The sequence below is a fragment of the Sceloporus undulatus genome, chromosome 4, assembly GCF_019175285.1.
Source record: "Sceloporus undulatus isolate JIND9_A2432 ecotype Alabama chromosome 4, SceUnd_v1.1, whole genome shotgun sequence".
Classification (NCBI taxonomy): domain Eukaryota; kingdom Metazoa; phylum Chordata; class Lepidosauria; order Squamata; family Phrynosomatidae; genus Sceloporus; species Sceloporus undulatus.
Window position 1 is genome coordinate 145,005,618 of NC_056525.1, and position 26,854 is coordinate 145,032,471.

The following is a 26,854-nucleotide window of genomic DNA, read 5'->3' on the forward strand; positions in this document are numbered from 1 at the left end:
TACTTCATTTTACTTACTGCTTATTTTTCCTGCCCATGATGATTAGTCATCATTGACTGAAATATCATTTTGCTAACTGTCCTTTTATGTACTGTAATGGGTTTCTAAAATACATGCAGATAAAAATAGGCAAAGATCTAATATGCAGAAATAGCTATGGTGACAATCAATTATCTTCTCCAGAATCAGGGTTTGGGTGTGTGAAAATAAGAGCAGTACAGAGACATCTGCTACAGGCAACTTTTTTCATAGCAATCTCTGACATTTTTCCTGCTACTCTTTTGTGCCTTAATTTAAGGTATCACTGATACACAATGCAGGCCAGGATTTCCTCCTCTCTCCTCCTGGCATTTATTCAGTTAAAAAGCAAGATAACTAGTTTATCTGTGATGATGCCACTGTCCTGAGACCGCACTATATAAAGCCAAGTCTATTATTTGTATATTTCTAGAAGTTGTACACCATATTTTATACATGATCTGTATATGTTACCTGTGAGACAATGAAAGCACTGGAATGAGAACATTGCATCTGTTTCACATTTTCCTTCAGCAAGACAAGATACCATTGAAAGAGATCTTAGATCACATTTATTAAATTATGAAAGTTGGCACAGCAAAGCGTTGTAGACACTTATGATACCGGTACACAGGGATGTTATTGAAATAAAACAGGTAGCAACTTCAGTATCCAGCACTTCCACACGATGGTACAAATCTTATTTTCTTTTTTTGTGACTATGATGCTTGTCTTCATCTCTGAAACAAAATGAACTATGTTATGTGAGACTTCAGGTTTTCAGCAGAAGAGGGGGAAAAACTGAACCAAATCCTTCTTCAAAAGTTTCCATTAAAAAACACTGGCACATAACTCAACATCTTCCAGGTTGTCAATTTAATTTAAAAGAACCAAAATCAGTTATTTTGGTGAACAGAATTTCAGGGGACAAAAACAAAAACCCATGAACCCTGATGAGTGCAGCCAGACCCACAAGACACCGCCACCATCTATGCTATACAATGCAAGTGTCTAAAGATGTATGGGGGAAAGACAACAAGACCTCTGAAAAAACAGAACACCTTTCAACTATTAGAGGGGGGGGAAGGTACTTCCATGGCAAGTCATTTCTTGAGATCAGGGCTGAACCCATTATCAGATTAGTAGTACTGCTGGATATTATAGAAAAACTAATAGAGTAACTAAAGGAATGGAAAAATATGTTGTTGAAAGTGAATGTCTTTCCTTTGCATTCTTACTGAATCAATGGTTTTGCCCAGTTTAAGCACTGACTTGTGTTATTTCCATGCTAACAGCTCTGTGGCACACTCACTTGAACCTTTATAAGAAGTTTCTGACCACTGTTTTCATACTGTGGTAAAGTAGCCATAAATCACTGGAACTCAAGAGACCAAGGACGTTACTTGTGTATGTTCCTTCAAGTTGCCTGTCAACTTATGGTAACCCCATTAATTTCATAGGGTTTTCTTTACTTACCTCTCTCTCTTTCTTCGGGAACTTTTCTCTCGACTTCTTTTTCGTTTGCCTGGACTTCTGCGTCTGGAATGATCAACATCCCTAGAACTTCCACAAGACTGTCTTGAGTCAGTGGATCCAGACCTGTGCTCTTCCTTTCTAAAGAAAAGGAAATGAAATAAAAGGCTTAAAATGCAGAGCTATCAGCTTAGGGAAAAATAAGATGATATGACTTTTAGTATGGTCAGAATGCTAGTGATTAATAAATGGCCAAAGTAGATGGCACAGGAGGAGCAGTCTCCAGTGTCAATTACATTGGGACCATGGTGACCAGATGGCCTGCTCCTGAAGTAGGCTGTCGCCACAATGCCAAGTTACTCATTTTGCTGGTGGCTTTGGGCTGCCTTAGGTGGTCTCAGAGCAGCTTCCAGATGCTTTGGGGGCATGCATTGTCTAAATGACATGCCCCCCAATGTAGCCAGAGGCAGCTCTATTTGGCCTGTCTGTTTCGGGCCACCAACTTTTCAAAAAATGCTGAGATGTTCATGTTCACATTTGCAAACAGTCTTTCCTCCTAGGAATGATCTGAAATGTTGCAGAGTCTTACAATTAAAAATTGTTTTCCTTAGCATACCATGAACAATGATGTCCTCACATTACAGAGTGTTACTGGAAGGGTAGTAATTACAGAAGAGTATCTTTGCTGATAAAGAAGATCATGTTTGTGTCTCTCTAAAATAAATTAAAAAATTAAAAAATATTGTCCGTGGCCCTAGAAGCCTCCTGAAAGAATTAATTGCATCCCAAACAAGGCAGACTCTCTTCACATACCTTGTTTTAATGGAGAAATGGCAGTAAAAATTAGTGCATTTTACACTAGAGGCAGCACAAAGGCAGTGTTAGTGATTGTGGAGATGCAAAGACAGCTGGAGAGTATGTATTTTCCATCTATACTCTTTAGAAAAGATAGACATGACTGCCTTCTACAAAGCACTCACTGCAGCTTTTGTCTTGAATTTACAGTGCAATTATATTATTGTTCAACATTTATGCCCTGTTTTGGTTCACAGAAGGCAGTATTTTGTGTGATGGTATTTTTACCTTCCTGAAGACTTGACTGATATAGAGGATGTTTCATCATCACAAACATCTGCGTTCCTGTTCTCCTCTTGCCAATGAGTAGCAAGTTCTTCCATGTGAACCCCAATTACATCTCTGATTACCTGTGCAGAGATTGGAAGTTAAACAAAATTTAATATTCAATTCATATGACATTCTTCATTAAAAATACACATTTGGAGACAAAGTACATATCTTTAGCAACTAAATTTTGCTAGTTGCTTAAGATGCACCTTTTCAGGTAGGCTCACTAGTTAAGGGCACCTTCTATATGTTCAACAGACTATGATATGTATTGTTTAATTAATTCTGGAGATTGATGTCTGAGTTAGCTTTTGCTTCTATTTGTAAAAATACAGAAATTCATCTTAAAATGAGATGAAAACTCAGGAAGTTCCATAATGAGGAAGCCACAAGTGGGAAGCTTTCCTCGTGGATCACTGTACTCTGAATAACACCTGCAAGCGGAACCATGAAGATAGTTCGTTCCAAAGATCTTAAAGACCAGGATGATTCATATCAGGAAGGGGTACTCCAATAAGTAGTTAGGCTGTAATCAGGTCAAACAGAGTCCAAGTCAGTATCTTTTGACATCACCTTAGAAGTAAATAAGCAGAAAGTGCAAAATCATGGAAAATAGCTGTATTATGACTCCAACTTTGCATAGCACTCAGTGAATCAGCGGCATTCTGCAACACTTGAAACCTGCAAGCTCTTTTTAAGGGCAACTCCACACAGTACATTATTGTAAGGTTACTAAGACATGGACCACTGTGACCAGTCCAGGAAGGGGGAGAACTGACAAACCAGCTACAGCTGAAAGTAGCTTTTGGGTCCACGTAGGCTTCCAGTGACAAAGCTGGATTTCAGCATACCTCAGATATATGCACTTGCTCTTTCAAGGTAAAGTGCAACTTCCTTCAAAATGGGCTATATCCCCAATTCTCACACTTGCCTCCACCATATCAACCATGCCTCCATCCTAGGATTCAGTATCAATTTACTGGCCCACATCCAGCCCTTTACTGCCTCTAATAGCATCTGAAGAATGGTGGCTTTAGTGCTTACTACAAGTGCCAATCCCACCTGCTAATCATGAATCTCTTTCTCCATTATGGTCTAGCAGCTAAGAAAAAGCTACACAGACTGTTTGTTGCAGTAGTCATTGCTACCAAGCATTGAAGGGTAATGACTAGATGGTAATTACAACCATGTCACTGCCACCAAGTACTGAAGAATCGGCCTAAATAGTCTAAAGGCACCAGATTCTGTCTGATCGTGGAAACTAAGTAGGATCAGTTCTGGTTAGCAGTTGGATGGGAGATTGCCAAAAAATACCAGGTGCTTTCAGAATAAGGAACTGACAAAACCACCTCTGAACATTCCTTGCCTAGAAAAACCTATGAAATCCAAGGGGTTGCCCTATGTTGACAGACCACTTGAAAGTGAAGGGTCCCCTGGCTGTTTAAACTTAAGAGAAAAAATACATGCAGTCTCTGGCAGCCTCTCGCACAGTACTGCAATACAGTAGTTATGTCCACACACCAATAAAGTGATGTCATGGGGAGGGGAGTATGCCTTTCAGGTACTTGCTCTGCATGGAATAGGCAAATGCCATGGCTCAATGTTAAAGTGGTGTCAAACTGGATTATTCCTGCAGTGCGGATGCAGCTAACGTTTCCTCATGTCAGTGGAGGGTGGTGCCTCCAAGCCTAGTGTGCTGTTAAATTGCACTAACTTTAGTCTGAAGTTTAAATTGGATGGCCCCTTTAAAGTTTGCAGTAAAACCCGGAGCTGGGAACCAACAGGTGCCACTTCTCCAGCACTCACCTCTGTGTAGGATTTCTTTGTTATGTGCACATTCTTAGCTCTATAGGACTGCCGCCGTCTTTTGTAGTCCCGCATCTCTGCGAGAATTTCAAGATGAGACTTTGGACCTTTCTGACCATCATCTATGTGGCAATTTTTTTTAAAAAAGAAAAGAAAAAGAGATATTTGGTTATGTTAGAAACAGCAGCTTTATTTAAAGTATTAGGACACAAACAAGTGATGGGTACATGATGTTATTGCCCAAAATCAGGGTACAGTTGCAGTCTTAATATTAAGGTTAGTGAAATCAGGGTAGATAATAGCGCAGTGGTTCAATGTTTGTACTACAGCCATTCACTCAAGATTGTGAGTTCAATACCAGCCAGGGGCTCAGTGTGGACAGCCTGGCATCCTTCTGAGGTCACTAAAATGAGTACCCAGCTTGTTGGGGGCAGTTAGCTTACACATTGTAAACCACTTAGGGAGTGCTTAAGTGCACTGATATGCAGTACAGAAATGTACTTGCTATTGCTATCTATTTATTTCTTTAAATGTTTGTGTCTGTTGTACCTCGTCTCAAAGGTCCTGGCGGGTTGACAAATAACATTAAAAAGAAATAAAGTGTGCATACGGAATTTTCATAGTCATTACTCCAAAAATTTCATCATGCAAAATAGAGGACTGGTGAGGGGAAGAGAGGCTTAAGTAGAAAAAAAAGAAGAAAAGATCCATCAGCAAGAGGGTTTGAAATCCCATTTCACATGTTTTACAATTTTCTGGTATCACACAGACTTCAACTGTAACATTTTCCTCCAGACCTTGGTTGATTTTTGCTGCCAAATCTACAAAGAGATCACTGTCATTTTCTGTCAGCTGGGATCTCGACCTCTGATTCTTTGTCTCTGCAAGGACATAATCATAAATTGCCAGGCGATCGGCTTGGGTCAAATCACAGATGTAACGCTTGTGGTTTTGTGGAACTTCGACAGGCAGTGAGGAATAAGCACCTAGAGTGTGTAAATGAACTGATTTTATTATTACAGTGAAAACAAACAAGTACTCTGAGCCTGAGAGACAAGAGTAGCCCTTGCAAATTCATCTTCTCTATCTTCTAACAAAAGCAAAAATCTTACTACAAGGCCCTAAAGAAAAGCTGGATGGGATGGAGGGTGGTGACAAAGCTTTGTCTCACAGGCCAACCTACTATCTTATCTCCATCCTTCAATGCAAACTGAGGCCTGGGTCACCCTAGATGTTTTGGCAAATTACTTTGTCCCCAAACTGACCTACCTACCACAACACTTGGAATCAGGAAGTACCCTCTTCAGGGTTACAGGCGATTTGTTTTTTAAGATACTGGGAATAGAGTGTTCTTAATGGATCTTTAACAGCAAGTCACAGAAAGCAAGCATTAGAAACCACTGATGGACAAATACTGTTGGACAAAAACTCCCAGTATTTAAGCTTTGCCAGGAAGTCCTAAGGAGATGTTATGACATCTATTCCTGACATCTGAACAAATACATGAAATAAGCACTGTGTTATTATTTTTTGTATTTGAATCCTATCTTTCCTTCAAGAAGTGCAGGATGTTATCTGAATATTACAAGCTTTCTGTATACGGTGCGCCCTAGTTTTACGTGGGGGATCCGTTCTGGACTCCCCCGCATAAAGCAAATTCCACACATGCTCAAGCCCCATTTAAATGAATGGGGTTAGTGCAAGCGGCAGCGAGGCGGTGCACGTGCACCATGGGTGCATGCCCCATTACTCCATAAGGGACGTGCCGCCACTTCCTCCCTGCGTGGCTTTCAGCGTAGGCTGAAAGCTGCGTAATGCGCGCCCGTGTACGATGCAGGCGCACTGTAGAAGATCAGGTATGTGACAGTGAATTTTTCCCATTCATGTCAGACATCAGCTCTTCACTTTTTTCTTTAAGTACAGGACTTCTTTTTGTCATCAAGACAAGTAGAGACCGTTCCATTTAGTACACTGACATGAATTAAAAGAGTGAAGATCCCTGAATCCTATCTTGGCTAGATTTTGATTTGGGTCTGACTTTCAGCAAATCATACCCATCAATAAAACATGTGCAGTCATTGCCTATATCACATTTATGTGATTTAACACAAATATAATATTATATATAACAAGGCTGTACTAGAATAATACTAATAATGTAATAAATCGCACAATGAACTCTATTGCACAAAATCTGGCTGCACCTCATGGTTAGGTTTCATGCAAGCTAAAGGGGAGAAATCAAGGAGTGACTGTACCCTCCAAAAGGTAAGCATTTGATAGTTCTGAGAGGATACGTAAAAAAGGAACACTGAAAAAGCCTCTGGGTTGGAACATCTCTTGCACAGAAAGCAGAAGGCCTGGCAGAAACCAAGTTTTGAGGCTTCATAATTTCCACAACACACAGCACAGTCCCACAAGAACAACAACATTTGTGACAAATGGATTAATTAACCACTTACCTGGATTGTAACTTCCACACTCTTGGCAGTGGCTTGTTTAATTAATGTCAAACTGCAAATTCTTGTCTGCATTAAAACAAAAGATGGTCATCAGAGTGTTTAATGTATTTGAGCCACTTTTCTTAATCCTTAAAACAGATTATTTAACTTTTGATGTGAAGTATACAGACAAGCAGTTCTTTGAAAGAGAAGAAACATACAGCCAAAATAAAGCTGCTTCAGTCACAGTGGAGGTATGGTGTTTCACATGATGCATTTCCTAAATCCTAAGTTCGCGCCAAAGCCACACTCCAGTCCTGAAGGGCTGGAGCATGGCTTTGGCGCGACTTCTGGACTCTTAGGACACATGCATCATTGAAACACCATACCTCCACTGTGACTCGAAGCAGCTTTATTTTGGCTGTCTGTAACAGGCCAGACTTCAGAAATCAGATATTTACAGTAACAGAGTTTACAACAACATATTGAACAATTTTAACAATACAATAGTCTTGTGGAACCTTAAAAATTGAAAAGTTTTATTTGGCATTTTATCTTAATTTACCTCCAGCTGCCAGTATGATTTCCAGCTGGGATTATAACTGCTTTACAAATAAGAACTATGGCCATTAAGGTCAGCCTGGGGGCGGACTTGGGACATAGCATCTACATGATGCACGACCCAGCTCCACCCCCAGGGCGCCGTGATGCCGCACCACACGGCACACAGCATCACGGCGCTCCTCTGGTGCAACGCAGCACCAAATGAGCAGCTCCTTTTTGCGCTCTGGAAACGCCGGATTGGGGCTCTGGCAGGCAGTTGCACCTGAAGGCAACTGCAGGTCTGCACAGCCCATAAGTCTGTTAAGATAACCTTCGTAATTCTAAAAATAGAAATTTACAGGATCACAGAATGTTGTTTTAGTAAGGAGTGTATTTTTTTTCTCCCATTCAGCAGAACAGATGATACAATTAGAATCTAATGCCTCATTATTTTAATAGATATATTCTACTGTACTCACCCATTTGAACTTTAGGAATCTTTGCTTTTTCATAGAAAAAAGTAGAATCATACATTTCATTCTAGAAGATAAAATATGTAAACAAAGAAGCCACTGAGCATTTATCATTGTCTTTTTAGTATTATCTGATCTCCAGATAGTAGTCTGATCTCCAGACCTCAATGCCCGCTACTTTCACCAAGTGCAAAGGTAGGAAACATGACTTCTAGTTGTTTTTGGAACTGCAGCTCCCAGCATTCATCACAACTGGCTATGCTGGCTATGGCTTCTAATATCTGCAGTCCAACAACATTTTGAGGACGTCATGATTCCTGCCTCTGGTCAAATGTGTGAGAAAAAATTAAGCCAACACAACCTTTATTAAACTGTGAAGTTTAGCAGTCATAAAATATCTGTCTATGCTCACATCTTTTAGACGTATTGCTCAAGGATCCTATGTTAACACTGCAATCATTATTATACTGATATTTACAGAAACTGTAAAGAATGGCAGAACCAAAAGGTGAGTTGTGTAGTTGATGACAATATGTTCATTTTCAGCTGGTGCCTTTATATAAAGTAGGGACATCATACATTTGATCATATCTTCAACATACCTTTTGCACTGTAGAATTATGTGTGCTTTGACAAATTTTAAACTAAGATTTATCTTTAGCTATTTCTGTACATTTAGCAAGTATACAAGAAAAACCTGTTTACTTAAGGATGGAAGCTGCAATCTTATACAGTACACACTCATTTAGAAGTACGCTCTATTGACCTAAGTGGGGTTTACTTCTAATGAACTAGGTGGTAAGTTGGGGAGGAGGAGGAGAAGTTTGTAGATAAAGTGGCATTTCTTAATGAGAAAGGAAATGGATACCCATGCTGTTCAATTGTTATATTCATTAATATTTACATATTCAGAATTCAATACACTGTAGTGCTTTGGTAGTAGGAGAATTGAAAATAAGGGATCCTGAGAGGAAATTCCAGTGCTGCTTTGTTTGTTCCTAGTTCCAGTAAACACCGCACTGAAAAATACTTCTACAATATCTAGTTTACCTATGTCTTTATAATGCATCACTTGAGAGGTTGGATAATCTTCCTGCTTGTTTTCTAAAACAAGATGGCTTTTATATCATATTGTGGGTGTGTACATCTTTTCACACACACACACACACACACACACATAATTTGATCTGAGTCTTTTTAAGAAGCCCATTTGTTCATGACCTGTTTAGACAAATGTAATCTGGAAAACCGTTTTCAGAATCTTTACAAATATGAAGCCACTTTTGATTTCAGGAGAAAACAGGGAGGGGTGAATGCCTCAGATCCCTACAATGTGAGGAACTAAAGGTGGAAAGAAGACTATGCAAGTGTATCACCTCTTCCTCTTTAGAGTATTCCAGTTTCTTCAGCCTACAGGACACCATATGCTTCTCCAGGGAAGATTTAGGCATTTGGTGGTTAGGATCATAGGGACAGCACACTTTCTGAAACTGGGGAAAAAAAGACAACACAGTAGATAATTTTGACACAAGACATGAGTTCTAGAAGCATTCTCAATCTCTTCCCTTCCTGAGGTACTGTATATATAAGACATATTATATATATATATATATGGCTGATGGCAGCCTGCAGGCAAAAGCAACCTATATATTTCCTTTTTTCTTTAATGAAAAGGAGAATTACTTTATTATTGCAAGGTCAGACAAGTGAAAATGATCGTACATCTTCTTGAAATGCTTGCCCAGAGGGATCTTAACTGACTGCTATACTTTCTCCTCAAACTGGACCCAATGTGGCTCACAGTACAAGTTAAAACCGTGTGTGTGTGTGTGTGTGTGTGTTATGGCAAATGCATGGATTTTAGAGGCTTTTCTTAGCCAAGGACTCCTCAGAGGTGTTTTTGCTAGTCCCTTCCTCTGAAACAGAGCCTACAGCACTGGACAGTCCCCCATCCAAGTACCAACTGGGGCTGACCCTGCTTAGCTTCCAGGATCTCAAAGGACCTGGTGCTTTTATTTAGGGTATTTGGGATGAAGATAAAACCAAGACCACCAAGTGGAGGACAGGAGGCTTGGAGATCTCTCATCCACAGGGTTGCCACGGAGGGTAGTTAGCAACAAGAATAAAACCAACTTTTGAATTTCCAAACAGTACAAGGTGAGCAGGTGTCCTAACTGCAAAGGAGGACAAGGCACTGGAAAAAACATTGGACCTATAATTGGTTATCTGTTTTATTCAGTGTTTTGGGTTTGTGTGGGTAGCTCTCTCCCCCTCTTTCATTTCTTTATTTGCACTGTATTTGTCTATTGCCTTTTTAGTATCGTATTATAGTATTGCACTTTAGTAGTTAAGATTATTGAAGCAGTCCTAAATGCTTTATTGTGTTGTAAAGCACTATATAAACAAACAATGATGATGTCAATCTGCTGTTTACTTTGTTTTTATTGCATACCAGTTAGTATTATATCAGAGATATTATAATCATGCAATGTGGTTGTTTTTAAGATTGTACGCCGCTGGATAGGTTTTAGTCATATTTTAATTCGACCCTTACTATGTAAAACGCTGTGCGAACTTTACAGCACTCCATAAATAAATGTTAATAATAAACAAATAAATAAAATTTCAAAGTTATTTGCTTATTTTAAGTTTATCTATTTTAAATATTTAATAAATTTAAACTGTAATTTGACAAGTGCATTTTAGTTAAAGAATTTTAGTTAGTACACGTTACGTATGCTTTGGGTACTTTATGTATTTGCTTATTATGTAAATTGATCGTGTATTTTATGTAACTGTTTATGTAATTTTGTAAGCCGCCTTGATCCTTTGGAAAGGCGGTACATACATTTATTATTATTATTATTATTATTATTATTATTATTATTATTAAATATATTGGAGCCTGAAACGTTACTATAAATATAAAGCCATGCTTTTGAGTCATGCTCAAAATGGAAGGTATTTTGAAGCCCTTCCTGGGCAGAAGGATGAAATGGAGGGGAAATGTCCTGGAAAAGGAGGACGTGCGCCTGGTCACGGCTTCCAGACAGGGTTTGACTCTGACTCTGGGGTCCAGGGTTCGAATCCCGGCTCAGCCATGGAAACCCACTGGGTGACCCGCCTCGATCCATAGGGAGAGGCGGGATATAAATATATCTCTCCCTCTCTGGCTCCCCAGGATCCCCCTCAAGGCCTGAGGAAGGCCTCCTCCGCCGAAGGGGAGACTTACTGGGTCCCCGAACCACATCGCTGAGGAAAAAGGCCTTTCCCTCAGAGGGAGCCCCGTCTGGGCCGCCATGTTTAGTAAGGGCAGCCTCGCCGTCCCTTTAATTCCGCAACGCATCGCCAATGGACGCCATCTTCGCTCCTGGCAAAATCGCGGCCTCAATTCAGCGTCGAGCAAAGTCTCGCGATATTTCCGGTTCCTCCATAGAAGCTCTGCGAGAAAAGGAGAGTAGGTCACGGTCAGAGGTGCTCAGGGGCGGCCTCTGTCGGTGGAAGGTGGCATTGCGGGTGAGTCCAAGGTGTCTCTTTCCAGGCGCAGGTTGGAAATGGTTAAAATGGTCCCAAAGTCAGTGGCTTTTCTTCCCTGTTTGTGCTGCTGGGGTTTGCATTTGCAAAGAGGTCCTTCTGCTTTTGATACTAGCTCAGGTAAAAAAATGCATGCTTTCTCTCCCTGCTTTCAGCATCAGGAAGCTAAAGCAAATCTGCAAAAGATGAACCCATCTGACTACATCAACTCATTTGCAAACATTTCATGGCATACATTCATTTACACCAATTCAGCAGTGCATTTGTTTTTGTTTGCTTGCTTAATTATATTAAGGTCTGCATTGAGTTTTAAAAACATTTATAGTTTAATGCACCACCACTTTAACTTTTTAAATGGATTGGGTTTTTTTAAAAAAATTATATTTGTATATATTTTAATGCTTTTGTAGTGTTTTTAGGTTGCGTTGTTTTAAATTTGCTCTTCACCTCCTTGGGAGAAAGGCAAGATTAAATTAATAATGATATTAATAATAATAATTGGTTGAATAAAAGCCAAGAAACAGATAGAAAATGTCCAATTCCTTTCTGCATTCCTCTCAGTTCCTGGGAGAAGGGTGGAATAGAATTAATTAATTAATTAATTAATTGATAATACATTCCTTTGTCAATGATCTCCAGGATGTAAATGGTGGTTGCAGTGCAACTCAGCTCCAAAACCACTCAGGAGGTATATAAACCCACAACTTGAATGATGGGACATGGGAGGCTATATTCCATCATGTCGCGCCCCCTGAATACTCACAAGAGGGAATGTTACTGTTAGGAAACAAGGAGGAAGGTTACTCTAGTCCAGTGATGGTGAACCTTTTCGAGGCCGAGTGCCCAAACTGCAACCCAAAACCCACTTATTTATTGCAAAGTGCCATGTCCCTCTGGCTTTCTAGTAACAAACTCTGGCAAAGTCTGTGCAGGGATGGTGGTACGTGTGCCCACAGAGAGGGCTCTGAGTGCCACCTCTGACATGCGTGCCATAGGTTTGCCATCACTGCTCTAGTATATGCTTGAATGTTCCAGCTCACATTGGCTTCCCATACCTCTTCCTTATCTGGGAACTGCCCTCTTTTTCAGAACTAACACTCCCATCCTCCAGGTGCCTGGACAGGTCTGCTTTTTCAGGACCAACATTTCTGTCTAGGCATATTTTTTAAAAAAAATCATGGGTTTTCTTACAAGATACACACTGGAGGAAGTGGGTGATCAGGTAGTACAGTAGGTCCTCGACATTTGTTGAAATTAGAAGCCCAGGACCCCCATGAAAGTGGGAAAACCACAAATAAAAAAACCACAATCTTTTTTTTATCTGAAGGAACACCTCTCAAGGTATCTCTAGGTCCTTCAGGGCAACCCTGTGGTCAATATCCACTGGACGTGGGCCATAGAATTGTGCTGGAGGACTTACAAATAACTCTCTAGGGACTTTATCACACGGGAGGCAAACGTCAATAAATAGTGCTAATAGCACGATCAGGGGAAAGATTATCACACCCCTGCGCACTTATCCAATTTGTGTCCTGTCTGTAAACAGTAATTGAGGTGTCATTGAGTAATAATGGGAGTTTCATTACAGGACACGAATGGGATAAGCGTGCGGGGATATGAGAATCCCCCCCCCAATTGTGCTATTAGCACGATTTAATGACGATTTAATGACGCTTGCCTCCTCTGTGTGATAAGGTCCTAGGAGTCTATAGGATGGTCCTCCAGCCTGACTTCTGGTGGACATTGATTCAATCATGCTGGAAGAGATTCCTAGAGAGAACATATTAATCAACCCTGTGTCAATAATCAAATCTGCAAAAGTCATAGCCGCAAATGGCTGACTGTAATAATAATAACCATAATATTTCTTACCTTCCTCTTCCCATGGATCGAGGTGCGGAACAACAACAAATCAACAATGAACAACATTAATTAATGCACCTTAATTAAAGTATGCAACAGTTTAGAAGGACTAATAAGACCGTCAGGCACATTTAAAAACAATCCATATTTAAAAGTCAGCATCTAATTTTACAATTTAAAAATCATCTGGATAAGCCTGCCGGAAGAATAGTAGAGCCTAAAGGAGGAGGTAAAGAGAGATAGCTGGTTAAAGTAAGGTGAGGTGAGCCTAGAAGCAGCCAGCCTTAGACCAGTAGGGGTTACTGGGAGATTCACTAATTTCCAGCTGGGTTGAGGCCATTGCCATTGTTGTTACCAGGGCCTCCATCCTCCTCCTGATCCTGGGGAGAAGGCCTGTCGAGGAAGAAGATGGTGGAGAGGAGAAAGGTGCTTCACTACCATCACTGGGATGGTACCCAACTGCAAGAAAGTTCTGCCTTGTCTATTGGGCTGATTTCTTCTGAGAAATAGCTCCTCGTTGTTGTTGTTGTTGTTGTTGTGTGCCTTCAGGTTGTTGCCGACTTATGGTGACCCTAAGGTGAACTTATCACACTTGGCGAGATTTGTTCAGATGGGGTTTGCCTTTGAGATTGAAAGAGTATGACATGCCTAAAGTCACCCAATGGGTTTCTATGGCCGAGTGGGAATTTGAACCCTGGTCTCAGTCTACTACACCATGTTGGCTTTCTGCCTGGACCTTGGAGGGTATTTAAAGTGAGAGCTATTGTAGCAATGAGTGTCTTGAAGTCATCAGTTGGTAAATGTCTCCTCTTTTTTGCTTTTCAAACTATGGTAACCCTAGCTTGCACAAACAGTCTCCAAGACATTCTTAGGGACTTGAGAAGGTTGCTTGAGAAGCTTGCCTAGAATGTCTAAAAGTATATTTGATGGCTTTGGGACAGCAGAGCCCAGACACAGACAACAAAATCTACTCACCAACAACTACTGGAGGTATTGGGAGGACAAAGTGCTCCACAAAGGTAAGGAAGGAAAGGGGAAAGATGTGCTAACAAATGCCTCTCTCTCTCTTCTTCCACATCATTTGCTATCTATGAGTGCTGCACTGTATTCTTCTACCATCTTTCCCTCAAAGCAGTGAGAGGAAAGTCTCATTCTACACAAAGGAGTCATCTGTTCTTACATGCAGTTAAATTCTCTGTTGGAAAAGGGCAAACATGCTACTTACACCATTGCCAGCTGCGTCTAGCCACTACCAGGCTTGCCTTGGTCACATCTGGGCTTTATTGCTGTATCATGCTCTATGTTTGCAGACTCAATTCAAAATGTTGGTCATAAACCTTAAGTTCCTAAATGGTCAGGATTTTTCCAAACCCATCTTATCTCATATTGTTATGTTGACCCATTTAGCTCCTCAGACAGAGTTCCATCACACTTTCCAGCAGAGGTGTATCAGTCTTCTAAGCTATACTACAGTCAGCCCTCTGTATCCACCGATTCTTTATCCATGGATTCAAGCATCCATGGCTTGAAAATATTCAGAAAATATATAAATTCCAAAACACAAACCTTGATTTTGCTATTTTATATAACGGGACACCATTTTATTACACCATTGTGTTTATTTGGACTTGAACATCCACAGATTTTGGTATCCATAGGGGATCCTGGAACGAAATCCCAGTGGATACTAAGGGCTCACTGTACACAGAATGTCTGTTAGTTCTTTATTGTCAAACAAAGCCAATCATCAGATTATGTAAGTGGAATATAGTTGAAAGGCATCTGTTTAACTCTTAAAGAAGACAGTCTGTAAAGAGAACTAAGGTATAGCCTACAAATATATTTGGCAGAGCACTCTGTTGAGGACTATTTACTCAATGGTACTGAAAGCTCAGTGCTTAGAACTCTTTATGTTCCAATTAATTGTGTACTTTAAATTATTAAAAATCTGAATGTGATTTGCAGCATGCATGAGGTTGAAAGAAAATGGTAACCCTTTGTCTGAAAAGTAATCAGATATTTACTTCCTTCAGAATTAATTACTCAGAGGGCTGTTTCTGTTCTTGTTTAATTTTATTACAGTAGCCAATATGAAATATATTAAGGATTTCTCACTATTTCAACATAATGTTTTCAGTCTTCTAATTTCCCAGATGGGGTTGTAGCAGATGTAGGCAAAAACAGTTGGCGGATGGACAGACTCAGGCATGTCTGGAAATGATACCCCAACACCTGACGGGGGATTTTTGTTTTCTCAAAGCAAAGCGGCGATCTGCATAAGGGCTTCTCTTGGCAGCACTCCAAGTGCAGATAAGGTTCCAAAATGCTAAAGGGATTGAGTAGAAAAAAGGATCTGGACTGCTCACTATAAATAGGACACAATTCAGGAGGGCATACTGAAGACTCACAAGATTGCTATTCATTGAACAAATAAAGCCTCATATTAGTGTGGTGCTTTAACTGTGTTTTAAGATTGTACTGTTGTTGTTGTTGTTTTTAAGCATCTTTTGTAACCTGCAGTGGGTCCAATTTGGGAGAAAGGTGGCATATAAATCAAATAAATAAATAAAGTTTGTGAGCAGAAGGGGAGTTTCATTTAAAACATCCATATAAAGAGGAGAAAATTAGGAGTCAAAAGAAAGAAAGAAACAATGCACTACTTTGGGTCCCAATATTTATTTTAAACAATTTCAGTTGTTAGAGAATTCTATAGAGGATTACCAACCACTGTTAGCAGTTTTTTGGGTTTCAGCTTCTGTAAGCAGAATCATGTTTATGGAATGGAGTTTTCCTATCTCCTTGCTTTCTGCTGTTGGCTTTTTTGTGCACCTGAAAGGCTGCTCTTGAGGGCAAGAAGACCCTCTGGAATAGGAGGTTAAACCCCAAAAATCACAGACTTACTCCCAACAACTGTTTTTTGTTTCATTAGCTATTTTAGTTTGTCCTATGTGCAGACACTAATATTACACCAAGTAAGGAGTTTATCACATGGGACAGATACCGTGCAGAAACAGGATTTGAAAATCTGGAAACACCCTGCAAAGCAGGTTGATTTTTGGGCACATCAGGGTTAATAAACAATAACGCAACATTAACCCGAATGGAAAGTCGACAAAGCCCACTCCTTTTTACTTTCAGGATTTTCTGTCTACTTTACAATTGGGTTAATGTCGTGTTCATGCTCATTATCCTTACGTCACATGAAAATCAACGTTTTGTCAACTTTCTGTTTGAGTTAACCCCCCACATCATCTGAAAATCTACCTGTTTTTGTGGGGTTTTTCCCCAGTTTAAATTCAGTTTCTGCACGGGATCCGTCCCGTGTGATAAACTCATAAGTGTGTATGTGTGTAGAGAAGGAGAGAGAGATTGGAAGAGAGTGTAGTCCAAATAAAAACCATCTGTCTCTGGCTATGAGATTTTGTGAGAGCAGTGGCAGTGTTTTGCTACAGGTTTTGTGACAGGTTTTGCTACAGTGGAACATCTGGTATCCCATTCCCAGGCATAGCTGAGGTTCACCTGGGTTGACTGTTGGTAGCATAAGAGGAGGTAGGACCAGGCAGAAAATGACATTTTCAGTATGAATTAATTGAAATGTGCGCTTGTCAAATCAACGTAAAGTCAAGTAGATCTTGCATTATAACTTTTAAGGAAATATATAGAACTGATTGTTGTTGTTTGTTTGTTTGCTTTTCAATTGCCTCTGCTTCACCTGTTGACCATATGCTTTCCCCCATTAACAGTGCAGGCCAATTTTTCCGGGAAGCAAAACAGTTTTTGGAACCAGATGGATATTCATGAAAGAAACATATTCTGCAGTAATTATTTTAATTAAAGTTAGATTTTGCCTCACTGCTTAGTTTCTTTGGTGTCATTAGATATTCCTTGAAGGTCTGCTGTGGAGTGCATCCAAGACTACCTCTCTTGGGCACAGTCTCACCATATTGTCTTGGATGGAGACAAAGGTTTTCGTACGCACTAGGGCTTTTAAAAAAAATATCCCTGCTTGCCTTGATAATGAACTCAGACAGCTCTATCTGTATTGGATGTATTTTCAATAAAACATTTTCCCATAGTAAAATTGGCCAAGGCATAATACAGGGATGAGCAGGGACCCCAAGGACTGTCTTGAGCAAATCATTGTGAATCTTACCTGTTTTTAGGTGCTTTCAAAGTAGTGAGAACAAAGATTACACTGCATTTAAATAGTCAGCCAATCAACTAACAGGCTAAATAAAGAAGGAAAAAATGTAGTCTTACCTTTGAGTTCCTTCATAATATGAAGCGGCTATACAATTCAAACTTTACTCACAGTCCCTTTGATTTTCTCATAGTGATCCTTTTAGGAAATTATATCAATACCAAGATAGCTTCTTTGTTGCTCATGTAAGACTACAGAATAAAACATTCATTTTGAAGTTTAGAGAAACTAAGGGCTAATGCATAACACTGCATCAGGGCATCCACAAGTGCAGCCTCCTTTTACCTACATCAGGCACAGCAAAGTCACTGGAATCGGAGTAATCAACTCAAATCTCTAAGTCACTGAAGAGAACTAATTCCAGAGCATATGGAGCACATGTAGAGAGAGTACAAGCAAAAATTATGCAAAGTGAGTATTTTGTGGATATTATTCACTAAGAAGATTCAGGTAGGCCTTCTTTTTCATATTTTTCTCTCTCAGAGAGTCCTTTGAATATCATGACCTACAAAAAAGACAAATAAATGAATCCAAGAGCACATCAAACCTGAATTCTCTAGAAGCCAAGATGAGTAAACTGTCGTATTTTGGCCATATCATAAGAATACATGACTCACTAGAAAAGATAATACTGTAATACTTATTTAGGTAGAGGGCAGTAGGAAAAGAAGAAGGACATATTCCAGATGGATAAACTCAATCAAGGAAGCCCCGGCCTGGAGTTTGAAAGGTCTAAGTAGGGCTGTTAATAACTTGAAGGTCTTTCATTCAAGGGGTTGCTATAAATTGAAATTGACTTGATTGCAGTTTTCAACAGTCGTAGAGCTATCCCAGGTTTGAACATGTCTGGATGGTCTTCTTTCCTCTTACATCATTATCTTCCTCCTTCAGCAGGAAACAGCAGCACTATGGTCTGTTCAGGACTGCTGTACCATTTCAGTTTTCCTCTACTCCAATATACCTTGCAAAAATGAGTTGCACTCAGGCCCAAATGCCTTATGTGATGGACCAAGGGCACATATCAATAGTGGGCCCTGCTGGATTGTTGGGGCCATGATAGATGCCCAAGGATGCTGGATGCTGATGCCATGACTCTGCTGTTCAGCAGTCTCCCTTTCTGATCTGTCGACAGGGGCTTGGGTTTGATTAGGTTTATTCTCAGGGACTTTATCCATATCAAGGTTTCCTTGTGACTTAAGGAAGATCTCTAGGGAACCATGTTACCATGGACCTTTCTCAGTATTGTCATATCCATGTAGACACACTTCAGGTGGTGTTTAGTGCCGGTGGATTATGTTATTCCATGGATGTGGGAGTTTAATATAACTCTCTAGTACTATAGACAGAGTTCAGATTTTTTGGTACTGCTAATGGCCACATGTGTAAATCCAATATGGTGACAATTCAACTGTTTTATTCAGTGGTTTCATTCTATAAACAGAACATCACCCTAATTTCCTATGAGACAGATTATCTGAGCTCTTGACCAGATTCCCTTATGGCTTCATTTAGAACTCCTCATCACTCGATGTTTATTGTGGCAGCTGCTAATTACTCTGTATATGTTATTTTTGCTGCTAAGTAACCTAAAGGTCTAAGGTAGGGTTGTAAATAAGAACACAAAAATTGTTAGCCTGAAAAATGTGTTACTTGCCTACTAGGGACTGGTAGAGGATGACTCACCCAGAAACAAAGTGCAATGGGCCCTTGGTATCCACTGTGATTTGATTCCAGGACCCTCTGGATACCAAAATCTGTGGATGCTCAAGTCCCATTAAATACAATGGCATAGTAAAAAAGTGTCCCTTATATAAAATACCAAAATCAAGTTTTTCTTTTTGGAATTTATATATTTTTAAAGTATTTTCAATCTGTGGATGCTTGAACCCGTGGATAAAAAAGTTGTGGATGCGGAGGATTGACTGTAGAAGTGGGAGGCAGAAGTAGTAAATTACATTTGTTCAGTGTACTTCAGTATCTCAACCAAAAGTAATGGAACTGCTGTTTCTGTTATATCTTCCCAAATGGAAGAGGCGGGATATAAATAAATAAATAATAATAATAATTATTATTATTATTATTGCTCTTGCTCTTTTTCCTCTAAAAATATTCATAAATAGGTAAAGCCTGGTTACAGATACTGTTGACCATCAGAAGTACAGTTGTGTTTGTGTTTATATATGTAATAAACATGCACCATAGTCAGTGGTACGTAATGGAGTGAAACAAATGGTTATAAAACTGTGCAGAGGTGAAGCAGAATTCTATCACTTCACTGGGGAATGTCTGAATTTTAGAGCATCCAAATCTTGACCAAACATAACTGAGAGGGTACACATATACACATATCCAGTACACCCATCACACAGTTCCCATGAAATTTGCATATTATCAAGCTTTATTTGATCTGGATATAAAATGCAAAACGTCCACTAATTTGAATTAAACCTACGGTATGTGAAAGAAGTTGCTGGTGCATTGTGCCCTTATCATTAAGGATAATGGAAGAAGCTATCTAAAATTCAAAGAATGTAGGTATAATTAAAACTGCACATCTATTTAATGATGCTTGGCAACACATCCTAGGAAGAACATGTGGATTTTGGAACAGAGAAATCCCATCAGTGTTAGAACTGATGTTGCTTGAGGCTTTGTTGTCCCTTCTTTATTTTATTTAGTTTTCCAATAAAACATATCAAATATATTTCCAAAAACACACCTTACCTGTTAATTGTTTTCATTCTTTTGTCTTCCTTTCTTTTTTGGCAGGCTTTATTGGATATATTTTGCATTGCTGGCAAACAGGAGCTAGGAGATAGGCTTCACAATGTGCAACCAATGCAAGCACATACTGTATAAATAATAATAAGACAGTGCCTTTGAGAGCATGTACAGACTTACCTTCCAAATTTCATTAAGCACAGACACCTTAACATTATTTTGAATGAAGACCTTCTGTATTAGAGAGCATGAATCCCAAGCCCACCACAGGCCACAGATTATTAAGCAGTGTACTTAGATCTGAGTTAGTAGTGATAGCATAGAAGAGGTTGATGACTGACAACTTTTCTTCTATCACTCTGCTGCAGACCCTGGTCATCCATTATGCTTGGTTCTGAAGAAAAATGAAAAGGATGTAGGAAATTGTCTTATACCAGATCACACAGTATTTGTCTCTTTAGCTTAATATTGGGCCCAAACAAACAGGCCAAAATAAAGCTGCTTCGGGTCACTTTGGAGGTATGCCGTTTAAACGATGCATGCATCCTAAGAGGCCAGAAACCACACCAAAGCCATGCTCCAGTCCTAAGGACTGGAGCATGGCTTTGGGTCAGTTTCTAACCTTTAAGATGCTCAACGTGACCTGAAGCAGCTTTATTTTGGCTTGTCTGTTCAGGTCCATTGTCTTCTTTGGCAGATGTTCTCCAAGGTGTCAAGCAGAGATTTTAACATCATCTGCTCATTGTTTTAACTGGAGAGGATCAAACCTGGAAATTTCTTTGTGAAGCATCTGTTCTACCTTGAATTATAGGACCTCACTAAATAGGACTTTCTTGTATGTATATATCTTTTCTTTCCCACTCCTTTACCCACCAGTTCTCATGATGTGAGTAGCAGTGGGGATTCCCCATTTGGATTACAGGCTGATCATGGCTTTTGTTATTGTTGTGCGCCTTCATGTCATTTCCAATTTATGGTGGCCCCAAGATAAACCTACTATGGGGTTTTTCTTGGCAGGTTTCTTCAGAGGGGGTTTGCCATTGCCATCCTCTGAGGCTGAGAGTGTGTGACTTGCCCAAGGTTAACCAGTGGGCTTATATGGTCAAGATGGGGTTCGAACCCTGGCCTCCAGAGTCATAATCCAGCACTCAAACCACTACACCACACTGACTCTCATGACTTTATCCCTTGATTTTCCATCGGTTTCTCTTGCAGGCTTTTGCCAGAGTGCACATGCATGTCAGATTCAAACCAATTTGAAATGGGTTTTTCTGTTAACGCTTTCCAAAGAACCATGGGGACTGCATTTTGAGTGCAAGGTTGGGACTATTTGAGGTAGAGTAATCTGGTGGATGACTACTTAGATGTAGGTCTCACTGTATTCAGGAGTACTTACTCCCTTTCAAGTGTGTTTAGGATTGCAGTTTTAGTGACTTCAGTCCCTTGATAGCATCAAGTCCTGTTTCCAATTATGGCAAGAGGCAAACCAGACTCGAGGGTAAATATACGTTTACCAGATCGCAAAAGAATATCAGACAGCAAGTTTGGACCGGTGTGGTAGCTCTTTTAGTGTTGGCTCTGCAAAGTTACTGGAAATTGTTATTTGTCGTTCAGAAGTTAAATAACTATTTTAAAGAATTATCTAAAATATCCTATCAAGTATATATGTCACCTGTAGCATTTTGTTGGATATAATAATAATAATAATAATAATAATAATAATAATAATAATATTTATTTGTATACCGCCCTCTGGCAAACCAATCCGGGCGTTTAACAACAGTAAAATATAAAATATGACAATTAAAAACACTTTATCCCTCCCCCCCCTTAAGACAGTATTAAACAGTACAGTATAACATATTAAAAACACAATACAAAGCATAAAACCAGCAGTTAAAACTAAAAACCCTGATATCCCTCTGTTGATCCTCAACCATCACTAAGATGGGGCCACGGGAGGAATGAGGGAATCAGGAACCTGGGAAATAATAATAATATTTATAACTCTGCATTTATTTCTCTACACCTTACCTTTATGTCTTTGAAATTAGTTTTGACTTTATTCCACAAACTTGAAACAGCATTGTGCAAAGCTTTGCTTCTCAAAAGTTTTTTTAATTAAAAAATCCAAAAACAAAATATAGGAGCTCAGTAATTTCTTGAATTTTAAATGTTGTCTAGCAAGGTTTCTCCACCCCTGAGTTGTGGGTGGGAGAGAAAGCAAGGAGGATTTATTCCATGCCAGTGTCCAGGGATAGAAAACATGAAAGAAAGAAGAGGTACACCAAGGAGAAGCATCCAATAAGCAAATGCAAAGAGTTCTAAATAAAGACCACTCCAATGCAGAATGAATGGAAGAGATCACGGGAATTTAAAACGATAATCCTATTAAATAACTGTGCTATGCTTGAAAATCAGCCTTTACTCTGAGCTGTTTGTTACCCTGCTCCCTTTGATAAAAAGTTCCACGTATTTGCAGCTTCTATTAAAGAAATGCCGAAAAAGGGGATTGGACCAGACCATGAATGGATGATAGGTGTTCTCTATTCACAGGCCTCATTCCCACTATCTTTTAAACCGGATCGCAATTCGGTTTGTACTGGTTCAAATGACCCTGGTTGCCACTTAAACTGAATCGCTGAAGCAGTTCGGTGAGGGGGGCCATGCACCAGACCCATTTAACCTGCGTTTTTGACACTGATTTTTTCCATGTCTTTTTTGATAAATCGATTCTGCGCAAGTGTGAAGCAAATGCGAAGTGTAATCGATTTAAATTTGCTCTTCGGCCGGCTGGAGCGGGTCCATTTTAATGATATCATCAGCCCCGTCCCATTCCCCTCCCCCCCATGAAGACACTTTTTCGCCCAAATCTACCCACAGTTTTAGTGAATTCGCATTGGAATGTTTTACTCTTTCTTGTTTAATCTGTTTTTAAGGTTTTGATTAATGTTTTTTTATGCTTGGGATTATGGGATTGTACAGTAATTTTTAACTGTATGATGTTTTATTCTTACACTGTTGTAATCCACTTTGATTCCTCTGCGAAAAAGCGGAATATATTATTATTATTATTATTATTATTATTAAATTGATTCATGCATGAATGTGAACCACAAGTGTGTTATTTTAGAGGGGAAAAAATGTGACCGGGTCAAATGTGGGAACCACGCTCCATTGTCGAATCGATCCATCGATTTAAATTGCACACCGATTTATCTGTAAGTGGGAATGAGGCCACAGAAGTGTATTATTTCAACTGTAAGCACATTTTGATTTCATTCATGATGGCTGGGTAGAATCATAGAGCTGGAAGAGACCATAAGGGCCATCCAGCCAAAGTCACTGCCAACCCTCCAGCCTCTGATTAAAAACCTCCAAAGAAGGAAACTTCACTAGCATTCACACTGCAGAAATAATCCGGTTTGTGCCTACTTTGAACTGCCATAGCTCCATGCTATGGGATTCTGGGAATGGTAGATGGTTGGAGGAAATCTGTCATATGACCAGTTTGGACAGCTTAAAAAAAGCTGTCAAGACGGATCTTTTCCGGCAGGCCTTTCCTGAATCATAAACCCGGCCACGAACAAACTGTATTGTCCCTTTGAGTATGCTGTAGACTCCTGAATTGTCCTTTGAATATGATGATGTTGTTTATTTTAATGTACGTTTTAACAGTTAATTGTTTAATTTGATGTTTTAGGAGAGGGTGGGAACTATTGGGATATGAGGGTTGTACTGTATGTATCTTTTAATCTGTAAACTGCCTCGATTGTCATGGACAAATTATTATTCAAGTGGACTCAAACCGGATTATTTCTGCAGTGTGGATAGAGTCTCTGGCAGCCTGTTCCACTGTTTAATAGCTCTTACTCTCGTTCTTCCTGAAGTTTAGGTGGAATCTCTTATCCTATAGCTTGAATCAATTGCTAGTCTCTGGAGCAGCAGAAAACAAGCTTGCTCCATCCTCAATGTGACATCTCTTCCAAGTATTGAAACATGGCTATCATATCACCTCTTAACCTTCTCCTCCCCAGGCCAAACATACCCAGCTCCCAGGTGTGATTGTTATCAAAAGTGTGATTATTATCTTTCATTCTTAGGATGAGCTCCTTAAATGTCTACATGGTGCATGTCTCCATTTGTACTGATATGCAGCTCATGGTTCTGATATGCTTCTCACCTACCAAGGAAGACAAGGCACTGTAAAATGGAGGACAGTCAAGAAAAATTGAGGGCGTGACTAAACAAATCTAAAAACACTCATTTAAATATAAACCCATGCTTTGTAGTCATGCTCAAAATAGAGGACATTTTGAAGTTCCTCCTGGATGGAAGGCATGTCCTGGAAAAGGAGGACAGCTGGCCACCCCGCTCTCACTGGGAGATTTGAAAAGTTACAAAAACTACTTGCACTTCACTTCAATCTGCCCTGCCCTTATTCCTCCTCCAAATGGAGGACATTTTGGAACTCCTCCTGCAGAGGAGGCTGAAATGTACGCTAGGTCCTGGCAAAGGAGGACGACCTCTGATCACCCTGTTCTTAGTGATACTCCAAATGGAGGGTATTTTGGAAATCTTCCTGGAGAGAAGGTTGAAATGGAGGACAGGTACTGAGCAAAGAAGGAGGACCCCTGATCCTCCTGTCCTTAGTGATGCTCCAAATGCTTCAGCAGGAGGCTGAAACGAAGGACAAGTTCTGAGAAAGAAAGAAGGCATCTGGACACCCTGTTCTTATTCTTCCTCCAAATGGAGGACATTTTGGAACTCTTCCCAGGGGAGGCTGAAAATGTAGGATAGGTCCTGCGAAAAGAGGAAGGCATCTGGTCACTCTCTTCTCAGAAGGTTGAAATGCAGGACAAAGGAGGAAGACCCCTGGTCATCCTGTTCTTAGTGGTGCTCCAGATGGAGAGCATTTTTGGAATCCTTCCTGGACAGAAGGTTGAACTGGAGGAACCCTGGTCACCCTGTTCTTAGAGGTGCTCCAAATGGAGGACATTTTGGAACTCTTCCTGGACAGAAGGCTGGAATGAAGGACCTGTTCTGGCAAGGAAGGAGGGTATCTGGTCACCCTGTTCTTAGTGATGCTCCCAAGGGAGGGCAGGAGGCTGGAATGAAAGGAGGAGGAGGAGGAGGACCACCTTTTGGTCCCTCTCTTCTTAGCCCTGCTCCCAATGGAGGATCTTTTGGAGCTCCTCCTGGACAGAAGGCTGGGATGGAGGGAAGGTCCTGGCAAAGGAGGAGGAGGTGGGGGAGGATCTCTGGTGCCCTTGGCTGGAGGAGACTCAGGCCAGGGGTGCCCAGGGGGGCGGAAAGTGCCCCCAGGGAGGGAGGGAGGGAGGGTGGCAGAGGCTGGCAAAGGCTCACCTGTCAGTGTCAGTCTGGTGCCTTTTCCCCAATGGCCAGCTGGAGGGCAGTGCCTTTGCTGCTGCTGCTGCTGGTGCGAGGGGCTAAGCCGGAGCTTCATTCAATCTCCTGGTGATCGGCTTAGGAGGGATGGGGATCTTTTGGCTGCTCCTGGAGCGGAGGCATTGCCAGGCGGAGGAGGAGGAGGAGGGGGATCATCGGTGGGTCCTCTCCCAGGGGGCGAGGGCAGCAGCAGCCCTTCATCCCCTGCCATGAAGCTGCGGAGCCTCTCTCTGGCCGGAGCCCTTTGAGGGCATCTCCTTCCAGGATCCCTCGGAGGGGCATCACTCTCTCCTGCAAGAAGCCTCAAGAAAGAAAGAAAACCCCACGATCTGCCTCTTTCCAAGAAGTGCTGCAAACCGCGTGAGATTGGAGCTTCTTTTCCATTTTGGGGAGTCAGTCTGCAGAGCTCCTGGGCTGAGTTTGGCAGCTCCAGCTGGCCTGGATCTCCTGCCTCCCTTGGGGAAATCCTCCCCCGAAGTGATGCCTTTTCTTTGCATGCCCCAGAGGGAGAGCCATGCCCTGGCAAAGGAGCCCCTTCTTCTCTCCCAAACTCCCCCAGTGGACTCAGCCTGACTTGTCCTGCCTCAGTCTTGAAGTTGAAGCAGGGCAGCCTGAAGGCTCAGGAAGGATGGGTGGCCTTTTGCCATTGGGGGACCTTGGGGCTGGGGGCATCTGGTGGAGCTAGGAAGGCTGGCAGGGTCTGGTATTCTTAGGTATATTGGGATAGATCTCCCCTCTAGATCCTATCACTCTGAGTTGGGAGGAGACTTGTTCATGGGAAGGCATCCCCACTTTCTTCCTGGGTTTCTGTTGGGTTTGGTGGGCTGTGTTTGCAGGAAAGTGACTTCAATCTATCCTACCCCCTCCTTTTTTTTTTTACACTAGATCTCAACTAGAGGAAGCAGGTGTGATCATTATGTAGAGAGGACTTGTAGCCACTTTGAGACTCACAGAAAAAAGAAGTTGGCAGCATGTGCTTTCCTAGACTAAAGTTGACTTCCTCAGATGCATTTATGTTATCTAATGTCCAAATGTATGTAGAGAGATCTTGTAGCCCCTTTGAGACGCACTGAAGGAAGTGGCCACCAGGAGCTTTCCTAGACTAAGGCTGAGTTCCTCAGATACATTTATGTTATGTAATGTCCAAATGTATGTAGAGCGATCTTGTAGCCCCTTTGAAATTCACTGAAAGAAAGAAGTGGGCAGCAGCAGCATTCCTAGACTAAAGTCTGCTTCCTCAGATGGAT

The 26,854-nt window shown here is 40.8% G+C and overlaps 1 protein-coding gene across 1 annotated transcript; it reads right to left on the bottom strand.

Annotated features, from left to right (window-relative positions):
* Positions 1-562: 562 nt before the first annotated feature.
* On the bottom strand, positions 563-11,273 carry SNRNP48 (small nuclear ribonucleoprotein U11/U12 subunit 48). Its single transcript, XM_042465544.1, is given in 9 exon segments — positions 563-758; positions 1,495-1,632; positions 2,575-2,696; positions 4,423-4,544; positions 5,220-5,408; positions 6,885-6,950; positions 7,886-7,946; positions 9,256-9,369; positions 11,112-11,273. Coding segments are annotated over 9 exon segments (966 nt in total). The 5' UTR covers positions 11,226-11,273; the 3' UTR covers positions 563-718.
* Positions 11,274-26,854: the final 15,581 nt, after the last annotated feature.